A 24,507-nucleotide genomic window follows, 5' to 3' on the forward strand; every position below is an offset into this window, starting at 1 on the left:
TAAATAAGCAAATATTTATAAAATATTTTAGTGAAATATTTGATTTTACATTATTTATTCAGGTTGATTCCATTAAAAAAACAAGCATTAAAACTATTAAAAAATATTATGTGTAATATTGTTGCCACAAGTAAATAGCAAATTGTTTACGGTGTATAGCCAAAACGTTTTAATGTCTGTCAGGGCCGGTTCTAGAAGGCACAATTTATGTTAGAGGGCTCTCTAAAATCTCCCCACTCCACACTCATCCTAAAAAAAAGTATTTGAAAAATGTATGATTCCTACAGCTTTTTATACAACATCTGGTATGAGTATATATTACATCTTCTGTCGCATGTTAATGAAACTTTGAAGAAAGTGTATGTAGGATTGTGGCCAAAAGTGGTACTGCAGGTGTGTGCCCCCCCCCCCCCCGACTAGAGGTTGCCAGATTGGCTGCAGGATCAGCAGAACATATGTAGATCTGCAGCTGTGCTAACTAGAGCAGATCTGGCAACCCTGATGCCGAAACAATACTGACTTTGTGATTGGCCGAGAGTTGGAGGGCGGAGCTTCAGGCCAAAGCACAACATGACATTGGAATGATCAATCAAACTCTCCCTCGCAGTGCCTGAGATATTTAGTGGAGCTATTCAACTATTAGTACAGAATGACCTTGGAAGAAATCAAAACTTCACACCAATTACTGAATTATTAGAAACATCATAAATAATGAGGTCTATTTGGTGTCCTTTATTAAAAAAACTGATATAAGTGATACTGAAACCATCAGCAAAGTTGAATCCATCAGATTAGAAGAAACTCAAGGTCTGCAACTGTTTTACACATTAGATATAAAGAGGAGAAATAGGTGATGCTTTTATTAAATACTGTAATTGTTCAGTACAGTATCAAAATAATCAAATAACACTATTGTGTGCTGTTAATTTAGCCTTTATAATGAAAGTTTTTTATTTATTTATCCAGTGCCCTATGTTGTTTCTGATGCTCTTGAATCATCTCTGTGAGCTCCAGAACATGCTTCAGTTTCCTTTCTGTCGACTCATGAAATCCCTCTGCTTGTTTTCTGGCTTCATCTCGATGTTTCTTCATCACGTCTTTTATTTCATTTTCATGTCTTCTTTTCATCTCTTCTATTTTCTGATTGTATTCAGCCTCTAAACAAAAACAATAGAACAATATCACTGATTGTCTTTGATTGTTTTATTCACTGGGTGAGAATTACAATCTTTGTCAGAAAATCTGCCAGAGAGTATTTTTAGTTTTAATTACATTATTTCTAGTTCCCCATGGTGTCCTCAAGAGGACAGAGAGTGAGTTCCAATTCTAAAGGAAATGTAACCATGGTTCCCTGAGAAGAGGAATGAGACACTGTTTTTTTTTGTGCCATGCTACATGCTGCGCCGTCTCCTTCAGACAAGAGGTAGATGTGACTTGATATACTTTCATCAGAGAACATAACTTTGGACCACTCAGTGGCAGTCCAGTCCTTTTTGTCTTTAGCCAAGGTGAGAAGCTTCTGACGCCCGTTTCACACTCCATCTGCAGTGCGTGTGCGGTGCGTATTTTTTTCCGTACCCATGTTAACGGATGACAGCTTTCACTCTGCACGCGGATGCGGTCCGTCAGTCCGTTCCAGGAGCGTTGCGTCTGCAGCAGTGCACGGATCGTTTTCGTACCGAGTCTATTTTTTGCTTCGCTGCGTTGCTGCATTAAAGCGATTGAACATTGTTCGCAATAAAATAAACATGTACTGATGCGAAAATCTAGTAATTTCACCACGGATGCATATCATTTAAAATATTCTCGTTTCAAAGTCAACACATGGCTTTTTTTCTCAAGTAAAGCAACAAAACGACACCTTTCCTGGCATTTAGGTAAAAAAAATGTGCCATAATGGAGAGCACTCGTACTTTCTTGGAGGTGAAAAGCAAAGTTCTTTTTGACCTGCAGGATTTCTTTTAAAAGGGTGTAAAAACGAACGAAAAGACGAGAGTCGCTGTTTTTGAATAGACTATTGTAAGTTTCTCATTTAAAATATTTGTGATTTAAGGCTATAAACTATGTTTAAATGTTTTGCCACTTGTGTGAGCTAAATCTAAAGTATATAAATATGAATAAATTAATTTAATAAAATGTTGTTTAAATGTAGTAGGCTACGTAACCTGACTTCTATTAAAGAGTAAACAAAGAGTTCTGACGAGGCATGTTTAGTAAAAACTTTTGGATTTTAAATAAAAAAATATGAATCAATGCTGTGTTTGTGGTGTGCAACAGCGGATCAGTTGCGGACTGCAAACGCAGCTTATGTGAAAGCACTACAGGGTGTGGGGCTCCTGCAACGCACACGCAACGCAACACGCACCGCACACGCACTGCAGACGGAGTATGTGTGAAACGGGCGTGCTGCTGAAACACGTCTTGCATATGAGTGTTCTTGAAGCGCTGACTCCAGCTGCAGTCGACTCTTTGTGAATCCCCCCCACATTTTGAATGGGTTTTGTTTCACAATCCTCTCCAGGATGCGGTTATCCCTATTGCTTATACACATTTTCTTAGGGATGGCTGACGCGAAACTGACGTTTCGACGCTGTATCGAGATCCCGAAGCACAGATGTTTCGAAACACTGCTCCGGACTGTGATTCGACACACCCATGTCACGTGACTACCGCTAAACGAAGCACTGAAGTGTTTCATCAGGTGCGCCTGTCGAAACTGCTTTGATTAAAAGGGACGGGAACAAACCACAGTCACACATCTGAATGAACCTCATTCCCCACAGTTTAAAAGTGAAGTTAATCCATCTTCACATCGTGGGTTTTTGTGAGAGGAGAGAGATTTTGTGATATAAGTAAGATTTATTGTGTGCTATGGTTAGTTTTATTTAGGCTAGATTTAAATTAGATATATTGACTGATAGGTATAGACAGTGACAGATAGGATAGTATAGGCTTGTAACACATTCATATAGGCTAAGTTAAAATTATAGATATAGAATATATATAATTATATAGGTACATAGAAGATATTCATAGGTGATATATATATATATATTTATTTTATTTGTTTATTCAATAGGGACCAAACATATTCATAGACATTGTTGTATAAAAATACACCATGTAAATATGCCAGAATTAGTAAAAATAACTATTTTTCGTCTGCAGTCCCTAGGCAGGTAACATAAAAATAACAAAGACAGCCGACAATCATACAACATCATTCACATTCACCAAAAAAATAAAAAATAAATACACAAATGGCAAGACATTGTTCATTCACCTCTATACTACACTCAGATTTACAGTGTAAGTGTACATGTACTATTGATAAATGTATGACAGTTTAATATACCTGTTTTAAGTGAGTTTTAAAGGTGTTGAGTGTAGGACATTCTCTAATTGAAAGGGGCAAGCTATTCCAGAGTTTACCACCTATTACTGACAAAACGTTTTGCCCAAAAGTGGTGCGCCTAAATGTTATTACGCAGTCTCCTTTGACATAGGCCTGTGTATAACCTCCACTGTCAAGTCTTTGAAAAAAGCCATGCAGTGGAGTTGGAGCAAGATTATGTAATATTTTGTATACTAAACAAGTGTACTTAAAACTTATTTTTTTTTTGGAAATTTGAAATTTTCAAAGCTTAAAAATGTATGCCTCTGTAAAATATCGCAATGATGAAATGACAATGCTTTTTTTAATCAAAAACTAAATCTCGTACCACATCTGGTGTGGGAGCATTTCCATTTGGAAACACCACATAAAGTGAGATGTGAGTATTGTGTGTTGTACTGACCCAGAATGCATGATCCATTAACTTAATTTTCAGTAATTTTCCCTCATTTGTATGTACTTGCTAAAAAATATATTTTTTTTTCAAAGACGGGAGAAATTACATGTAAAAAAAAAAAAAAAAAAAAAAAAAAAAAAAAAGTCGACTAGGTCCTTCAACAGCAGAGCAACTCATATTTTTGAATAAAAATGTTATGTAACAAAATGAACCATTGTGGCTTTATTTCTTGAAATAATCTTAATTTTTCATGACAAAAAAACAAAACAAAAAACTAAAGTTATTTACAATGAGGAGGCTACAGGTTACAAAACCATGTAGTAGTCAGACAGATGATAATTTTTTTTTTTTTTACATAGTAGATGTACACACGAGTGTCCACTAGATGGCGTCCACGAGACGGGTGTCGGGTGTCGTTTCGAAGCTTCGGCACATTTGCTTCAACCGTTTCAGTGCTTCACGAAGCCTCGTCTGCCCATAACTACTTTTTATACCACATCTTTTCCTTCCCTTTGCCTCTCTATGAATGTGCTTGGACCCAGAGCTCTGTGAACAGCCAGCCTCTTTTGCGATGACCTTTTGTGTCTTGCCCTCCTTGTGCAAGGTCTCAATGGTCGTCTTTTGGACAACTGTCAAGTCAGCAGTCTTCCCCGTGATAGTGTCGCCTACAGAGCTAGACTGAGAGACCCTTAAAGGCCTCTGCAGGTGTTTTGAGTTAATTCGCTGATTAGAGTGTGGCAGCAGGTGTCTGAGATATTGAACCTTTTCACAATATGCTAATTTTCTGAGATCCTAAATTTGGGATTTCCTTAGTTGTCAGTTATAATCATCAAAACTAAAAGAAATAAACATTTGAAATATATCAGTCTGTGTGTAATGAATGAATATAATATACAAGTTTCACTATTTAAATGGAATAAACATTTTGATGATATTTTAATTATATGACCAATAGTGTGTATAGAAATTGCTTAGCTAAGATGTAATCACTTCCTTCTAATGAAGACGTGTCATGCACAACACACACACACACACACACACACACACACACACACACACACACACACACACACACACACACACACACACACACACACACACACACACACACACACACACACACACACATGTTGGTCTATGTGGTTTACAGGGACTCTCCATAGGCGTAATGGTTTTTATACTGTACAAACCGTATTTTCTATCCCCTTACACTGCCCCTGCCCCTAAACCTACCCATCACACACACACTGCCCCTAAACCTACCCATCACAGGAAACATTCTGCATTTTTACTTTCTCAAAAAAACATCATTTAGTATGTTTGTAAGGCCATTTGAATTATGAGGACATTTGATATGTCCTCATAAACCACATTTATAGTGTAATACCAGTGTAATACCCATGTAGTTATACAAATTTGTGTCCTCATAAACCACATAAACAGGCTCTCACACACACACACACACACACACACACACACACACACACACACACACACACACACACACACACACACACACACACACACACACACACACACACACACACACACACACACACACACACACACACACACACACACACACACACACAAAATACACTCACCTTCTGACTGAAACTTCTCTTGTAGCTCCTGGATTTTATTTTCCATATCACTCAGTTTTTCCATATATTTTTTCTCCACTTCATGTCTAGCCCGGTTCACTTGGGCTTTCACATACATCTGAAGTGAATAGGGTTCAGTCTTCATGTTCTCCATATAATCTAGTAATTCTGGGATCTGTCTTGAGTTTCCAGATTCCTTTAATCCAATCACTCTGTATGGACCCTCATAATGCCTGATTAAGCTCTGAAATTCTGGACTGCATTTGACAAAATCTGTCACACTTTCAACTGCTGCCTTCTCTTTTGTGAAAAGCATCATGAAGTGCTCTCTGGAGTCAAATATCTTGTGGATCTTGTCTATGTCTGCTCTCTCGTCATTATTAAGTGGAGCATCAGGAATAATGTGGAGAAAAACATGAACTCCAGGATCACAGAGAGACATACAGCGGAGAGTCTGATGCAACACGTCCTCCTCTGAAAGATGATTGAGAGCTGGAAGCTCCACCAGAGTGATTAGACGTCCATAAATCTTCTTTTTCTTCACACACACTTCACTGCTCTCTCTCTGATGTGAAAGTTTTATCTTCTTCCCTCGTAAAAATTTGGACACAGAGACTGTAAGTTTTGTATCACTTCCACACAGCACTAGATTCAGCTTCTGTTTACCAGAGACGCTTGCTGACACTAAAGAATATATTACAGGACATTAGAAATAGATTAAGTTTTGGTAAACAATCACTTTCAAACTAAATATAGTGTGTGTGTGTGTGTGTGTGTGTGTGTGTGTGTGTGTGTGTGTGTGTGTGTGTGTGTGTGTGTGTGTGTGTGTGTGTGTGTGTGTGTGATGGGTAGGTTTAGGGACAGTGTAGGGGGATAGAGTGTACAATTTGTACAGTATAAAAACCATTATGTCTATGGAGAGTCCCAAAGATAGTGAACCAGGCGTGTGTGTGTGTGTGTGTGTGTGTGTGTGTGTGTGTGTGTGTGTGTGTGTGTGTGTGTGTGTGTGTGTGTGTGTGTGTGTGTGTGTGTGCGTGTGTGTGTGCGTGTGGCTTGATATGGTTTAATCAACTTACTGTTGAGATGATTCCTATGTAGACTTTGGCTTATGTTGACTGAAAAAAGTAGTGTGTTGAATAATTGAATCCCTCCACTCTTTAAACAATGAAATATATTGACATCATCAAGATTAGACAACGTTAATAATCACTCAATGTCAACTTCAATCAAATGTTTAACATCAAATGTCTACATACACCATCATCCTTTTAACCATGTTAATCATCCACCAATAATTCACATAAAACACAAGACAAAATTTTACACTAAAGACAACAAAAGAGGATCACACAAATAAAAAATCCTAATAAATCAATCAATCCAGGTAACCACATCAAATACACCTAATGAAAGAACTAATGATTGAAATACATTAATCAACACCGATCTTCACAGTTTTATAACATTTGTAAAAATAAATAAATAAAAATGTATTAATCCAAATATCTCTACATCTCATTATAGAAAAAATATATATTTTTTAATTATTTATTATGAACATTATAGGTATTATTTGCATTACATTATAGATAGATTACTATGTTATGATTTTGTATTGGTATTAAATATTTCTTAGTATTATTACTTAGACTGGAGTTTATCTGACTGGTAAAACAGAAACTACGTTGAGGACAGTACCACTATATAGATATTTAGTGCCAGTTTATGTGGAGGTGATGAATTTGTTCTCTTCGAATCACTGGGTGGAAACTCGGCTTTATTCGCAAATGTTTTGGGATATTCCGTTTTTGGACAAAAGTTAAAGTTTGGATGGAAACACATTGTCATGTTTGATGGCTTTCCACACAATTGCTAAATAATTCTGAAACTATTCATAAAAAATAAGTGAGAACATTTGCGTGGCATGTAAGCATATTATAGGCTATGACTTTATGCAAAGATACACATTTAATGTAATTGTTTTAAATAACTGAAGCGACAGCTTTCTAGATGTTGTAAAGCTTTTTAAAAATGTACTTACGTGAAAATCTAATGTTTTCTTTTACAGTCTCCTTTTCCAACCTTTTCTTGTCGATAAAGGCGTGTGTTTACTTTCGTTTTTACTTGTGCGTCCTGTTCCCCCAGCTTTCAGTTTAGACTACTCTATAGGAAAAAAATACACGGTAATGGAATACACACACCTGACACAAAACATCTTTTAGGGAGAACTCCTAAAAATCATCATCAGCAAATAATTTATTTCATAACAAGTAAGGATGAAACGATAAACCACGATAAAATGTACTGACGGTCAGTAATATCGTTTAAAATGTAATTATCATTAAAACCGTCTGTGATTATCACGATTTTAAAAACCTGCGACAAATCCTGTCCAGCCTGGTGCAGGCGCACGCAACACGTGACGCAACTTAGAAAAATAAATAAATGCAGAATTTTTGCGTTTCTGAGAAAGCAATGTTTTCTTTGTTTCTGGATTAAGAGGGGAGGAAATGTTATGTAATACTGCTTTTCCCCTATTGTGCCTGCAGGTGGCACTGCCACTTGTAATTATTAGTTGTGTTCTTTAAAATAAAGTCAGAAGAAGTAAAGTATTCCTGAATGTTCGGCTGTGTTAATTGAACGTGGTTTAATCCCAAGTGTTCACTACATGTTATGATAATGAGACAACATAAAACCTTCTGTCAAGGATCAGGAAGTGGAGGACCCAGATGCAGAGTGAACAACAAGGACAGTTTATTAATAAGACAGATCAACAAGACACAAGAGGATAGTGGATGAGTGACAGTCCAAACACCAGGGCAGGGGAAAGACACCACGACGACAGGCAGGGGAGGATGACCACTAAGACCAGTCCAGGCAGCCAATGAACTTGACGACAGCTTGTGAGGCAACACCAGGCAGGGCGATTGTGGACCAATCCAGGCAGGAACCTGAGGCTTGATGGTCTCACAGAATCAGCTCCCTTCTTGGCTGACAGGCAGTGGAGACAGCGGCCAGGGAAAAACTTAGGACAGAAAAACAACACAGGACACACACACACACACACACACACCACAAGACACTAGATAAGACAACAAGAAACAACAGACAAAATAAGAATATGACTAAATGAAACAAAAACTAAAATAATAACTGGAGCTAGAAAACATGGAAAAATAAAACAAAACCAATCTCTATAAAATGACTGAACTGAAAATAAAAGTGGAAAACAGGAAAAATAAAATGGTAAGCTATCAAAACCAAGAAAACTAAACAATAAGGCTAGAGAAAAATACCAAAATAAAACGTGGAGAAAACGAGCAAAATAAAGACAGAAACTTCACTAGACTCAAAAACTCAGGAACAAAGGAAAAACTGCAAATAAATCTAAAGCTAGAAAAACAGGAGACACTAAATCTAGACCTGACTAGACACTGGGCTAGAAGCTTGCACAGACAAACAAATGCAACGAACCAGCAAAGACATGAGGGAAGGAAGCACAATATAAAGGGACCAGAGCACATGAGGAACAGGTGAGCACAATTAGTGAAATGAGGACTAGACCAGACTAAACAAGGGGGCGTGGTAACAGCAAACAAGGAGGCAGGACAAGAGGAACACATGACAAACACAAAGAGAGACAGATCCAAGCACTAAGACACAACACAAACATAGAGTCATTAAACAAAGACAAAACAGACAGAGCTGCCAGGGCAGAACCCTGACACCTTCAGTCTCTGTAACTTTTTCTCCACCCATTTGCTCTCCCTGTCTTTCAGCATAAAAAAAGAGTTATATATCCATCTATAAAAAAGCAATTATGCCTTTAAAATGCATAAATGGAAACTAAAAATATTATTGTTAGTCACCATCCCAAAAAAAGTACACTTCCATAATGTCCTTAAAGTCCTCTATTTCCGTGCTAATTTTATACTTAATATACTTACAATTTTTGAATATGATTATGAACTAAAATTTGCTTTTAACATACTATGTATTAAACATATATATTTAGTTACCACTTGTAGTACACTTGAACATGTGTATGAAAATAAAGTGTTTATAAGATGGGTTAAAGTGTTCAGTATACTTAGATGGCTTGCATATGATACGCTGTTTTTCGCGTGCATATGATACGCACTTTATGGCGTATATATGACATGCTCTCTTGGGTAGGTTTAGGGTAGTGGGGTGGGGGGTTCGTATGTATAATACGCCATAAAGTGCGTATCATATGCACGCGAAAAACAGCGTGCCATAGACACGCCAAAATGAGTTTTGGCGTATACATTCCATGACATCAATGTTGTCATAATGACATTATAATAACATCATCAATGTTGTCATAATGACATCATAATGTTGTGACATCAACCACAAGAGTTGTGATTAATGACCAGTTAAACTTCACTGACCACATTACTGCAACAGCCCGGTCCTGCAGATTTGCTTTATACAACATTAGAAAGATTCGACCCTTCCTATCAGAACAGGCTGCACAACTCCTGGTCCAAGCTCTTGTTCTCTCCAGACTGGACTATTGTAATGCTCTTCTAGCTGGCCTTCCAGCATGCACTATCAAACCCTTGCAGCTGATCCAGAATGCAGATCTTTTAATGATCCAAATGATCTTTTAATGAGCCGAAGAGAGCGCATGTCATGCCTCTCTTCATCGGACTGGTTACCAATGGCCGCTCGCATCAAACTCAAGGCACTGGTTCTCGACTATAAAGCAACCAGCGGCTCTTCACCAATATACCTAGACTCGCTTGTTCAGACTTACACACACTCCAGAAAATTGCGTTCTGCAAGTGAATGGCGCCTCGTGGTTCCATCCCAAGAAGGCATGAAATCTCTCTCACAGACCTTTTCCTGGACCGTTCCCACCTGGCGGAACGACCTGCCTATCTCAATTCGTGCTGCTGAATCTGTAGCCATTTTCAAAAAACATCTTAAAACACATCTTTTCCAGGTGCACCTGACCAATAAAGACTAGCACTTAACTTCCAATTAAATGTTCTGTTTGTCTGAAGAGAAAAAAAAAAAAAATTGTGTACTGTGCTCGATTAACTGAGACTTCTTACAGCACTTGTATGCTGTTGCCCTTGTTTGTTGCTCCCCCCTTTTTGTAAGTCGCTTTGGATAAAAGAGTCTGCTAAATAATTAAATGTAAATGTAATGTATTAATTCCTAAATAACAAATTATATTAACTAATAATTTAAATTAACATGTTAATCACTGACTGTGGGTACTTGACACTGGACTTCAGGCATTTTGGCATTTCCTTCTCCCCAGTCTTCCTCCAGACTGGCATCTTGATTTCCGAATGACATGCAAAATTTGCTTTCATCCGAAAAAAGTACTTTGGACCACTGAGCAACAGTCCAGTGCTTCTTCTCTGTAGCCCAAAAGTGTCTTGACCTGGGGAATGCGGCACCTGTAGCCCATTTCCTGCTCACGCCTGTGCGCGGTGGCTCTGGATGTTTCTACTCCAGACTCAGTCCACTGCTTCCGCAGGTCCCCCAAGGTCTGGAATCAGTCCTTCTCCACAATCTTCCTCAGGGTCCGGTCACCTCCGGGGATTGAACCACCAACCTTCCGGTTTGTAGACAATCTACATGAACCACTGAGCCACTGCCACCTGCAAACCTAAATTATTAGGTTAATAGCTCGTTTAGAGAACCCTTTTCATGATATGCTAATTTTTTGAGATATGAATTTTGGGTTTTCATGAGCTATATGCCAAAATCATCAGTATTAAAACAATAAAAGACCTGAAATATTTCAGTTGGTGTGCAATGAATCTAAAATATATGAAAGTTTAATTTTTATCATTACATTACGGAAAATAATGAACTTTATCACAATATGCACATTTTTTGAGAAGGACCTGTATATATATATATATATATATATATATATATATATATATATATATATATATATATATATATATATATATATATATATATTACAGAATAACCTTTAGAATTAATTTAAAACTCCTCTGGTCCGTTCGGTTAACAAACGAACAGTACAATCTCTTATAAACTCTCAAAGCTTTATTCTTTCAACCAAATCTTCGGGAAGGTTACTCTTCTGGCCACAAAGAATAAACTTTCCGAACTATTGGGATATTAGTTAAAGCATTCAAAGATACTTATGAGAGTTGTAGCTAGATCTCAACATTACTTATTGAACATTACAGTGACTTATGTTTTCTGAGCAGCAATGACAATCAAACATGGATACAATGATTTTAATAATTTAAACTACTAATACATATGACTAAATAAATAATACATGTATATACAGGATAATGAAAAGTAATGAAAGGAAGAAGAGAAAGAGAGAAAGAAGAGAAAGGAAGGGTTCAGAATGGCAAGAGAGAGAAATCAGAAAATCAAGAGAGAGAGGAATGCGTTTATATCAAACATTGTATGGCTGGGAGATATTAAAGCAGATACATTCTTACACAAGAATACAAGCATTTAAAATGAACTTACATTGGTAACTATGGTTTTGCTTTGTTTAATGACTGATTGATTGTTGACAAGTTCAGTGTTATATGTCTAAAGATATAAAGACGTCACATTTTTTATGACATACCATATTTAGTAGTTTTAACAGATTCATATTATATGGCATGTTTTTTATAAACGTTTACATGCATTAACATGTGTTAGTTATACATTACTGTCATTCTGACAAGTTTCAACAAACATTTCCACTTATAGTCATATGACTAAGATTATTATTAACTGAATCTGTTTTTAAATCTGACACAGAGACAGTTTGGATTTAAAAACCTTAAATCCAGCATAGAGGGGTTCAGTGAATGTGGTGTTTATTGTGTGCAAGTGTGTGAGTGTGTGTCTGTCAGAGACAACGTAGAAAGACAGAGTGCCGGCCGGCCAATCAAGATAAACTCCTATTCTCTTAGAATGTGGTAAATGGTCTGGCATGTTACTGCTCTGATTATTTTGCGAGACAACAAATCCAGTATTATGGCAGAAAAGACACCAGGATTTGTCATTGTATCCAAACTTACAGACAATCCCTTCTTTCCTGCTGATTCCTTTATAGGCCACTGCTATACGAGCCCAGGAGTCCCATTCAACCTCCCAGTAACAGCGTCCAGTCAGACTCTCTCGACACAGAACCTGAGGAATATCAGCAAATCTATCTGGATGATCAGGATATGGCTGATGATCTTTCACATATGTGATCTTTCTGTTCTCATCAGACAGAATGAGTTGAGTGTTTGCTGTGTTTGGATCCAGTGTAAGATCACAGGCATCTGAAAACAAGTAGCGAGATAAAACAGTTTATTACTCTAATTTGTTTTCATTAAATGTGCAAGAGTGTTTTAGTGAAAAAAACCTACATTTTTGTAGTCCTGTTTTGATCCTGGAGGGCCCTCCATGATCCAAACTAAAGCATACAAACATACAGACGTAAAGAAAACACATATGCATAAAAGTCTATTAACATAAGGAGTCAAGTTATATTTATTTGTATTGCGCTTTTCTCATATATTTCTAAACCATTTAATTACCATTTCAAAACCCAAAATGATTCAGACACTAGATATAATTCTTTACTAGTTTGTGCAGGACCCTATAGATCAGGGGTGTCAAACTCAGTTCCTGGAGGGCCACAGCCCTGTAGAGTAAAGCTCCAACTCTATTCCAACACACACACATACCTCTAGTTTTTAAATAAGCCTAAAGGATTTGATTAGCTGGATCAGGTGTGTTAAATTTACATTTACATTTTTATCATTTAGCAGATGCTTTTATCCAAAGCGGCTTACAAAAAAAGGGGAGAGCAATAGAAGCCACGAAACAGACTAAATTAGGCTTGAAGCTAAACTCTGCAGGGCTGCGCCCCTTTAGGAACTGAGTTTGACACCCCTGCTATAGATCATTTTTGTAAGTGAGGAGATCCTTGTACCTGCCTGTTTCTTTTCCCTAGTTGAGTCAATTCATCTGATTTTGTTTCTAAATTGTTCTGAGTTAGAAATCCAACCGGTTCAAGAAGGGAGGTGTCTTTCTCGTCCAGTCCCCTCAGAAAAACACGCCGCCTGGTCAGTTCACCCGAAGCCAGTTTCCTCCACCTATCCCTACAGTGGGCCTTCCTGTGTGATCCTCCCTGCCCCAAAGCCCAAACGACTGAGAAGGAGGGCCAGCGCAAGGCCCTTGATGCAGGCCGAGATGGGCGTGACCTCACCAGAGCCACAAGAGTTCTGGCTCATAGACTTTTGGAGTGATCCAGTCCCTTCAGTCCTCCAATTTCCCACTCCAAGGCCACCCAAGACTCCTGATCCACCAAGGTCAACCAAGAGTCCTGATTCACCATGGTCAACCGAGATGCCTGATCTGCCAAGGCCACTTAAGAGTCCTGATCCGCCAAGGCCACCCAAGACTCCTGATTCACCAAGGCCACCCAAGACTCCTAATCCGCCGAGGCCATACAAGAGTCCTGATCCACCATGGTCAACCAAGACTCCTGATCCACCATGGTCAACCGAGACTCCTGATCCACCATGGTCAACCAAGACTCCTGATCCACCATGGTCAACCGAGACTCCTGATCCACCATGGTCAACCAAGACTTCTGATCCACCATGGTCAAGCGAGACTCCTGAACCACCATGGTCAACCAAGACTCCTGATCTGCCAAGGCCACCATAGACTCCTGATTCACCATGGTCAACCGAGACTCCTGATCCGCCATGGTTAATCGAGACTCCTGATCCGCCATGGTTAATCGAGACTCCTGATCTGCCATGGCCACCCGAGACTCCTGATCTGCCATGGTTAATCGAGACTCCTGATCTGCCATGGTTAATCAAGACTCCTGATCCGCCATGGTTAATCGAGACTCCTGATTCGCCATGGCCACCCGAGACTCCTGATCTGCCGAGGCCAACCAAGACTCCTGAACCACCATGGTCAACCGAGACTCCTGATCCACCATGGTCAACCGAGACTCCTGATCTGCCAAAGCCACCCGAGACTCCTGATTCACCATGGTCAACCGAGACTCCTGATCCGCCATGGTTAATCAAGACTCCTGATTTGCCTTGGCCACCCAAGAATCCTGATCCGCCATGGTTAATCGAGACTCCTGATCTGCCATGGCCACCCGAGACTCCTGATCTGCCATAGTCACCCGAGACTCCTGATCCGCCATGGCCACTCACGGCTCCTGACCCACCTTGGCCACCTGATGGCTTGCCCTGGAGACCTCCATACCTGTCTGCACCTCCACCTCACCTGTGTGTAGGTCTCCAAGGCACCCACCTTCCTCCCCGTTTGTAACATCTAAGGCACGAGGATGCACCTACTGGGAAGTCACACCTATCCCAGACTCCATTTCTCATAATCCTCCCTGCCTCACACCTGAATGCACTCCCTCATCATCTCTCCACCTGGCATTCGTCATCAGCAATCCCTCTATGTTGGACTCACTTCCCTGCACTCTTTGTCTGATCTTGTTGTTGTTATTTTCTGTTTGGTTGGTGTCGCTTGCTGTTTATGATTAAACCCGTCAAATATTTAAAGTCCTATTCCGTCTCTTCCCTGCTGAACAACAGACTGTAACACTCAGACTCTGTGAATTTCTTTCTGGAGCGCATCACAAAAATGACACTTAGCGTATACTTTCCGCAGAGACATGAGAAACAGTCTATAGAAAGCAGGCTTGTGCACAATTTAGAATTGAATTGAGAATTCCTGAATTTGAATTGAATTTGAATTGATGTCAAAGCAGGATGTAGAATTACAATTCGAATTTGAATTAAAGGAAGTAGAATTGAAATTCAAGAAAATTCAAAGAAATTTATATACATGTCCATCTTGCCATAGCAGCTTCCTCTGCACCCATTGAGAGAATCTTTAGTGTTGCAGGAAAGATCTTCAGAGCAGAACACTGCAAACTCATGATAAAACATTTGAAGAGCTTATAGCGGCAGCCTATAGCCGCTGAGAGGCTAAGCAGCAGGAGACTTTTGTGACGCGTTTCCAAGCATTTTAACATATAAAACAGGAACGTTTTATTGCCATGATGAAAAGGTACAAGCCATTACAAAACGGTCAACAAAAGGTGAGCATTCCTCACTCCTCACCCCCCCTCTACACGATCTCTGCGCCATAACAGGAAACACTCAGGTAAATACCCACCTACACACGTGACCAACTATCAGGAAACACCTATTCCACATTACAAAATAAAAGACAAACCTTTTGCACTTACATTCCAGCCCCTGATTATTACACAACTGAAATCTGTAATAATCACCAACACGATTACAATACAAACAATAAAAACATGGACATTACATAAATCATTGTTGCATTTTTTTTTATTTTTTAAAGTCAATCGTCAATAATGCAATCAAGTCCAAGTCATAGTCAAGTCATAAGGGTCAGTTGAGAGCTCTCAAATGTCACAGTCATAGTTAGTCTTTAGATTTCTCAGCTTCGAGAAGACGACATATTTTTGTAATTGGTCTGGTCAAGCAGGTACTCATAGTTTTGATTTTCACTTGCCGAGTGAATCCTTTCTTGTCCTGTATTGTGTGAATAATCTTGCCCATGATCCAGGAACTTCTGGGAGCATTTTCATCCACTACCAGTACGATATCTCCCAGCTGAAGATTACGGGTCTTTACCATCCACTTTTGGCGTTCCTGTAGTAGGGGTAGATATTCACCAATCCATCTTTTCCAAAATAAGTTGGCCAGGTATTGAATTTGGCGCCATCGTCGACGCGCAAACAAATCTTCCTTCTCAAACAATCCAGGTGGTAAAGTAAGCTTTGTTTTTAGAAGGAGAAGATGATTCGGTGTCAAGGCTTCCAAATCATTAGGATCCATTGATGATCGGGTTATGGGTCGGTTATTAAGTATGGATTCTACTTCGCACAAAAGGGTATGAAGACCTTCTTCATCCAAACTTTGCCCTCGAAGAACAGAATTCAATATTTTCTTTATTGATCTGATGAGCCTTTCCCAGATCCCTCCATGATGTGAGCCAGTAGGAGGATTGAATGTCCATTTTATATTCTTTTGAAGAAGAATACTATTGATCTGACTGTGATTCCAATTTTGGATCGCCTCTTGTAACTCACGCTCAGCCCCGACAAAGTTCGTTCCATTATCTGAACGCATCTCAATCACTTGCCCTCGTCGAGCAATAAAACGTCTCAGAGCATGAATGAATGAGTCTGTATCCAGTGAAGCAATCATTTCAATATGAACAGCTCTAATGGTCAAGCAGGTGAAGATGACTCCATAGCGCTTTAAGATGGTTCTTCCTCGCTTTACCTCAAAGGGACCGAAACAATCCACTCCGACATAAGTAAAGGGTGGTTTGTCCGGTGAAACTCGATCTAGAGGTAGATCAGCCATCTGTTGCTGACCTGCAATTCCATTGAACCTTCTGCACACTACACATTTTGATAAAACTTTTCTTATGGCTACATTCGCTCCAGGGATCCAATATCGCTGTCTAAGGGTAGCCAACATGTAGTTCCGTCCACCATGCCCCACTTCTTCATGAATCTGACGCAGAATCAAGTCAGAGATGTGCAAGTCTTTGGCCAATATGATTGGGTGCTTAGCGTCTTCAGAAATCAATGCTTTATCCAAACGTCCTCCAACCCTGATGATATCAGACTGAAGTATTGGATTAAGACTATAAAGAGGACTATTTCGCTTGACTACTCCATCCCTTTGTAGACTGATCAGTTCTTCAGGAAATCTCTTCCTTTGAGAAAATCGGATGATTTCCGTTTCAGCCTTTTCTAGTTCTCCCAAAGAAAGCAAGTCCCTACACACAGTAGATTTGAATTTCTGCATTTCTTTAATAATAGTTGGTCACGTGTGTAGGTGGGTATTTACCTGAGTGTTTCCTGTTATGGCGCAGAGATCGTGTAGAGGGGGGGTGAGGAGTGAGGAATGCTCACCTTTTGTTGACCGTTTTGTAATGGCTTGTACCTTTTCATCATGGCAATAAAACGTTCCTGTTTTATATGTTAAAATGCATGGAAACGCGTCACAAAAGTCTCCTGCTGCTTAGCCTCTCAGCGGCTATAGGCTGCCGCTATAGAGCTATTGAGAATTAGATCATCAGTGTTGCTCAGTGAGTTTAGAATTGGAATTAATGATAACTGCATTTACAACAACTTTGTGTTATTTTATTACTTTGAAATTAAAATAACATTGAGGGGTTAATTTATTTAAATTGATCATTATATGTATTTTAGAACAAAATGTATGAAGGGTTGAGGAGTGACACTGTAAAAAAATAATTATGGGTCTTGTAATTTTCACAAAAAAAATAAATAAGGTGATCTTTAAAAATAGTGTGTATTTTTTCCTTTCCAATTCAACCAAAATTGTGGTTCAGTGTTGTATAGAAATAAAACCAAGAAATACACTTTCCTAATTGTTTTTAAGGAAATGTAAGCGATTTTAAGGCTTGAATTGAGGAACTGATTAAGCTGATAAAATTAAGGAAAATAAGATAAGATAAGAATTAAGAAAATAAGAATTAGCTCATTTATGCCGTTTTATTTAGAGACACCAATGTTAGTTCCCACCATGCTGTGCATATGGTTGTTTAATCTGTTTTTGAGTGAAGGGAAACATCTGTTAATGTATAATGTTCATGTATGTTTGACATTTGAAAGAATTTCTGTTATGTTGAAGTTTTGACCGTTACCATTGTGCAGAAGAATAGAGCTTATGGTTAGGTTGTGATGCAAATAACTTATTATTATTATTATTATGAATGTTGCTTTATTCAATGAGCAATATCATTGCTAATGCTAGTGCAATAACAAGTTTGTTTCTACTTGTGCCAGCATCAAACAGACTATTAATTGAATAACATAACTGAAAGTCAAATATAAACAGGTAAACTTATATAATATATATATATTTTTTTTTTTCAAAATCAACTTAATTTAAAAAGCACATTCCACTAATAATATTTAATTCATCATAAAAACTACTGAAATATTATGTAATACTGTTCCCATCATTTTTTTAAAAGTTGATACAGTGTAAACTTGTAAACAGGTAAAATGTGTAATTCAATTAGTTACTAATCATGTTAAAAGGAAATTGCTTTGCATTGATAAAGTAATCCAAATCACATTTATAATGGGTAACTTATAACAGTAAGCAATTACATTTCCAAAGTAACCTTGAATGTATGTGAGATTCAACACATTCTTTCTGTTGTGTGGCAGTGAAATTTCTTTGAATTGTCATGAATTTAATTTTACTTTGTGTCATTCAAATTTAAATTCAACTTCCTGTGGGGTAGAGTCAATTCAATTCAAATTCCAATTCATGAATTGAATGGAGGCCAAATCTGAAATTCAGAATTGTGCACAAGACTGATAGAAAGCCTGAACTGTCTACTTTTAAGTGAGAAATTAATGAAAATTAATTTAACGGGAAAAAATATTCTCTGATTATGAAACGTGCATTTCTCTCTACATCCACTATCCACAACTTTCCTGCAAGTCTTAGTGGGCGTCGCCATAACACTCGATACTTCCGGTTGCCGCTATCTCAGTTCCGGTTTAGCACACATAACAGTTATGCTGCGTTCACACCAGACGCGAATGACGCGAATAAATAGTGGAATTTTGCTCGAAGTTGGACGCGTAAACATTTTGAATCCATTCGCTTCATTCACTACACAACAGATGCAAATTTGCGTCATGGGAGGGGCTTCTGCCAGGCAGTGGCAGTCAGAAGGACGAGCCGAGTTAAGGCTGCTCTCGCCGGGGTTAATGAGCGCTGAGTGCCGCTGAGCGCCTGTGTCTTACACCTCCGAAACCTTGCTTCCATAAACCATGCAACATAAACGGACCTGTTTGACATGTTGCCTAGCACCTTACGCACTCCATTCAATGCCCAATGAGCTTCAAATAAACTCAAGAACTGTGATGTAGAAGTAATATTTGTATTTTAGTATTTATAATTGATGAAATGTTCATGTCAGACATTGTCAGTAGACTTTTTTTTTAATCAACAGGAAAATAGATGCATGAACTTCAATGAATTTAAGTGCATTGTAATAAAAAAAATACATTTTATTGCTGTAAATGTAATTATTGTTTTTATATTTGTGTTTAACCTATTTAAAATACTGCAGTAAAACTGTATCATTTTTTGCAAGGGGTATGTTTATTGTTTTCAATAATTTACAGATTTAATGTGTAGAAAGACCGCTCTAACAGCCTAACGTTACCTTCCAAAAGGAGACCTGCACTCCTGCAGGACCCAGCACAATCGAGTGTGGCGCGGGATAATATTTGGGTGAATGCGGATGCGGGTGAACAAAATAAATAACTAGAAACAAATAAACCTTTATTTATAATAAAATCAATTTACAGGCGCATGGACGGAAGGTAACTCTCTGATCATAGGAACAGCCAAGCCTACACACAGTGGCAAAATGTCTGCACCGCATAACTCAGGTGAACCGCTTAGTGCTACAGATATTAGTAAGTTCTTGTAAGATAGTCAGATCCATGCGACCATCTGGGACGTGATCATTTTGCCTGAAGCGTTGTTATAAAAGTCTACTCCTGAATCCTGATAATACAACCAAGCGTTCAGCTGATAACAGTACAGACTAACGTAAACCGGAAGTTCATTACCGGCTTGTTCTACGTTGCCATAGCGATCATGGGAAAGGTCAGAGTTCGGGAAAGTTGTGGATACTGCAGAGATGGCCAGTCAACTTGATCTTTGCAGTATAAACTGACTCAAAACAATAGTTTATCAATACATTACAAAAAGTCTCATTTCTGTTATTTTTTCCCAACACATTAATGATCATTACTTTTCCTGGTGCTCTGCGGCAAGCTTTATACATTCACTTAAACGCTTAATATTTTAAAGACTCAATATTATGGTTTAGTATTTCTCTCTAATGTAGAACAATTAGCATTGATACATATTATATTTTTCTCAGCCCTGAAACTCAAACCGTTTTCTGTTGCATTTTCTCTTATAAATGTTTCTGTACCCAGTAACAGAGATGAGTAGGACTTAAAGAAGAAATGATTTCAAGACAATTTAAAAGCAAAGTTTCGGCTTGTCCTACAAATAATTTGTTTTTTTTAACTTGAATCATACATACTTGAGTATCTGCAGTGAGCAGTTCTGGTCTTTCAGTTTGTTAGTTAGCAGTTTGACTCCTGAATCTCCTGGGTGATTGTAGCTCAGATCCAGCTCTCTCAAGTATGAGGGGTTTGAACTCAGAGCTGAAGACACATAACCACAGCCTTCCTCTGTCACCATACAGCCAGATAACCTACATACACACAGTCAGAATATCAACCACTGGAATATTTATATGAGCAATTGATTAGCACATGTTTTATGTGCATGTGTATGGTTAATGGATTATGTTTTTGGTCAGTGTATGTGGGCACCAGAGTCTAAGACAAATTTTCCCATTGGAGACAATAACGTGTATTAAAATCAACTGAACTAAACAGATCATCAGCAAACACACATCAACTTTATGCCTTATATGTTATTAATACCTCAATATCTCCAACTGACAGTTTGAACTTTTCAGTCCATCAGAGAGCAGCTTCACTCCTGAAACATGCAGGTCATTATTACTCAGGTCCAGCTCTCTCAGGACAGAGTTTGAGGATTGAAGAGCTGATGCCACAATTTCAAAGGACTGATCAGTGAGATTACAGCCAGCAAAACTGAAATAAAGTAAAACATAAGAATTCAATTCTTAACCGAATTCTACAACTGGTATTTTAGCCTCATGGGGCTTTTATACCATGGCATGGTATGGCTCAGTACAGCTCACTTTTGGGGAGTTTGGTTAGTTTGGTTCGTTAGCACTGAAACTTTTTTATTAAAAGCTTGGTTGAGATTACAAACAAGCCAAACCGTTACTACAATGTAATGTGTAAGCACTGCAGATCACTGATTGGTCAGAGAGAATCGTCACTACCAGCAACATGAGACACCAAACCCACTAGATTTAAATAGTCAGCAACAGCAACTGCAGTATCATTTGTTCAGACAACTTTTTAAATTACTTGCTTTAAACAATGTAATGCAAAAAAGTGAACAGTAGACTAACTGCAGTGGAAAAGCAAACCGAGCCAAAGTAAAGCGAGCCAAACCGAGCCGTACCATGCAGTGTACCAAAAGCACTATAAAATAAGCAGAATATAGTCAAGATGTATTACTTGACACAACACTCACAGCGCTTTTCTGCAGTTGATCACAGCTGGTATCAGTCTTCTTCTACCCTCATCAGATGTGTTGTATTTCTTGAGGTCCAGCTCATCCAGCACCTCCTCTGAGATCTGAAGCATGTAGGTGATTGTTGAGCAGTGAGCAGTAGAGAGTTTCTTCTCTGTGTGTCTGTCTGATTTAACAAACTCCTGAATCTCCCTAGAGAGAGTCTGATCTTTTACTTCCAGCAGACAGAGGAACAGATTGATGGATCTTTCAGTGGAGAGTCCATGTCCATGTCCATCTTTGATCTTGTCTTTAATGTACTGTGTGGTTCTTCTTATGCTCTCTGAGCTTTTTTCTGTGTGTGTAAGTAGATCTTGTAAGAGTCTCTGATTGGACTCCAGTGAGACGCCTAGCAGGAACCGCAGGAACAGATCTAGCTGTCCATTCTCACTCTCTAGGGCTTTATCTACTGCTCTTTTTTGTAAATTATGCACTGAATCTAAACTTGCTTCTGTAGTGGTGCTTATGTGGTGGTAAAACACATAGAAAGCAGCAAGAAACTCCTGAATGCTCAGATGAATGAAGCTGTAGACTTTCCTCTGATGAATCACAGATTCCTCCTTAAAGATCTCAGTGCACATCCCAGAATACACTGACGCGTCAGTGACGTCTATGCCACTCTCTCTCAGGTCCTCTTCATAGAACATCACATTGCCCTTCATCAGCTGTTTGAAAGCCACTTCAGCAAGTTTCGCAATCACTTCTCTGTTGGACTGCATGAGTTTTTCTGGATCTCTCTCTTCATACTTCTGATTCCTCATGTTGATCTGAATCAGCAGGAAGTGGATGTACATTTCAGTCAGAGTTTGAGGGATTTCTGCACTCAGATCTTCTTCCAGGAGCTTCTGAAGCACAGTGGCTGAGATCCAGCAGAAGACAGGTATGTGGCACATGATGTGGAGGCTTCTTGCTCTTCTGATGTGTGATATGATTCTGCTGGCCTGATGTCCATCACTGATTCTCTTCCTGAAATATTCCTCCTTCTGAGGCTCAATGAATCCCTGAATCTCTGTCAGACGGTTGATGTATTTGGAGGGGATCTGATTGGCTGCTGCTGGTCTGGAGGTGATCCAGATGAGAGAAGGGGGAAGCAGTTCTCCTCTGATGAGGTTTGACATCAACAGACCCACTGATGAAGTCTCAGTCACATCAGAAACTTTCTGAGTGTCTGAAAACAGTGTGATTCTGCTTTCATCCAGACCATCAAAGATGAACACAGCTTTACACTCCTCAAAATTCTTTGAGTCCAGATCTTCGAGGTCAGGATGAAAGTCCAGTAGAAGTTTGTGAAGACTGTACTGATGATCTCGGATCAAGTTCAGCTCTCGAAATGGAAGCACAAACATGAAATCTACATCCTGATTGGCTCTTCCTTCAGCCCAGTCCAGAATGAACTTATGCACAGAGACGGTTTTTCCGATTCCAGCGATGCCTTTAGTAAGAACAGTCTTGATTTGCTCTTTCTCCTCACATACTTGTTCATGTAAGGCTTTGAAGATGTCATTGCAGTAGATTGGAGTGTCTTGTGTTCTGGCTGTGTTCTCCATCTGTAAAACCTCATGTTCTTCATTCACTCTTTCACTCTCTCCCTCTATGATGTAGAGCTGTGTGTATATCCTGTTCAGGAGGGCTTCATTCTCTTGGAGTTTGATTCCCTCAAATAATTTCTCATACTTTTTCTTCATGCTGGTTTTGAGTTGGTCTTTGACTCTCTGCAGAACATCATCTATTAGTTGAGGACAATCCACACTGCTGAATCAAAAAATAAATAAATAAATAAGTGAATACAGGGGATCAGGGCCCACCAATACCCCTTTTCCACCAGAATGAACCGGGTACTAGTTCAGAGCCAGTGCTAGTGTCAGTTCTAAGTTGGTTCGACTTGAGAGCCTTTAAGAACCGTTTTGGCTTTCCACAGGCTAGAGAGCCACCACAGAGCTAGGGTCTTACATCACTGTATACGTCTCATCTTTCTTTGGCATTGCTAAAATGGTAGCGAGGCAGTGTGAAATACAAACACACCAGGCTTGTTTGAGATGCATCGGTGCTGCACGGACCGATCCGCATATGATATCAAAATACTGCACGAGCGATTCAAAAGCATAAGGAGTCGTTTTCTCTCGCTGTACTTTGATGTCATATGGAAAAGGGGGCTGCATTGGTGGAAAGCACTGCATTGGTGGAAAAGGGGTACAAATGAATAAAGGGGATCAAGGCCCACTAAGTTAATACAGGGGATCAGGGCCCACCACTTTTTAGCTTTTTCACTTGCTAAATGAAGACAGAAAAAATCAAATCCAAACCGGACAGAAGCATATGGGAAAATGGATGGAAATAAAAGTATACAGTACTAAAGTATTTACATATCATCTGCAAACTATTATAGTTATAGCTTTTCATTCAGTCTCACTGTAAATAACAAATTTCTACTGTTTAGCTAGCTCATATGTAAAGAGTTAGATAATTATTTGTTAACAACTTATTGACTGCGAAAAGTTTTTACTTTAGATTAGGTCACACTGTAAAACATTTACAGAAAATAACAGATTATTATTTATTTTTTTAAATTGCAATTAAAAACTCTTTGAAATTACAAACAATATCTTTAAAATAACAAGGTTAGGCTGCTATTTAAAGTATTATGACATTGATGCATGCAGAACTTTTGCATACAGAAAAATGCCTGTATTTTTACAGTACTTTTTATGTTTTCAAAAAAATACAAATGTTTTTGAAATTACTTAATCTGTAATTAAACCGTAACAAAACAGTTAAATGATAAAACTGTAAAATACAATAAAA

The 24,507-nt window shown here is 38.7% G+C and overlaps 2 protein-coding genes across 2 annotated transcripts in view; both read right to left on the reverse strand.

Moving 5' to 3' along the window:
- Positions 1 to 731: 731 nt before the first annotated feature.
- Positions 732 to 7,581, reverse strand: LOC137090786 (uncharacterized). Its single transcript, XM_067454739.1, has 4 exons — positions 7,437 to 7,581; positions 6,472 to 6,550; positions 5,396 to 6,079; positions 732 to 1,157 (listed from the first exon to the last, which is right to left on the reverse strand). Coding segments are annotated over exons 2-4 (888 nt in total). The 5' UTR covers positions 6,473 to 6,550; positions 7,437 to 7,581; the 3' UTR covers positions 732 to 954.
- A 4,140-nt stretch (positions 7,582 to 11,721) lies between these two features.
- LOC137091625 (NLR family CARD domain-containing protein 3-like) overlaps positions 11,722 to 24,507 on the reverse strand; it is a 38,740-nt gene continuing 25,954 nt past the window's right edge. The window contains exons 4-8 of the mRNA XM_067456244.1: positions 21,667 to 23,457; positions 20,979 to 21,152; positions 20,570 to 20,743; positions 12,784 to 12,830; positions 11,722 to 12,696 (exon numbers count right to left, since the gene is read on the reverse strand). Of these exons, the coding sequence (XP_067312345.1) occupies positions 12,170 to 12,696; positions 12,784 to 12,830; positions 20,570 to 20,743; positions 20,979 to 21,152; positions 21,667 to 23,457 (2,713 nt within the window). The 3' untranslated portion in view covers positions 11,722 to 12,169. The remainder of the gene's footprint in view (positions 12,697 to 12,783; positions 12,831 to 20,569; positions 20,744 to 20,978; positions 21,153 to 21,666; positions 23,458 to 24,507) is intronic.

This window comes from Pseudorasbora parva, chromosome 10, assembly GCF_024679245.1.
Source record: "Pseudorasbora parva isolate DD20220531a chromosome 10, ASM2467924v1, whole genome shotgun sequence".
NCBI classification, from domain to species: domain Eukaryota; kingdom Metazoa; phylum Chordata; class Actinopteri; order Cypriniformes; family Gobionidae; genus Pseudorasbora; species Pseudorasbora parva.

Coding starts and splice junctions, on each gene's coding strand:
- LOC137090786 (XM_067454739.1), bottom strand. Junction 1,158..5,395: donor AGAGAAGTTTCAGTCAGAAG/GTGAGTGTATTT, acceptor GTTTTTGTTTAG/AGGCTGAATACAATCAGAAA.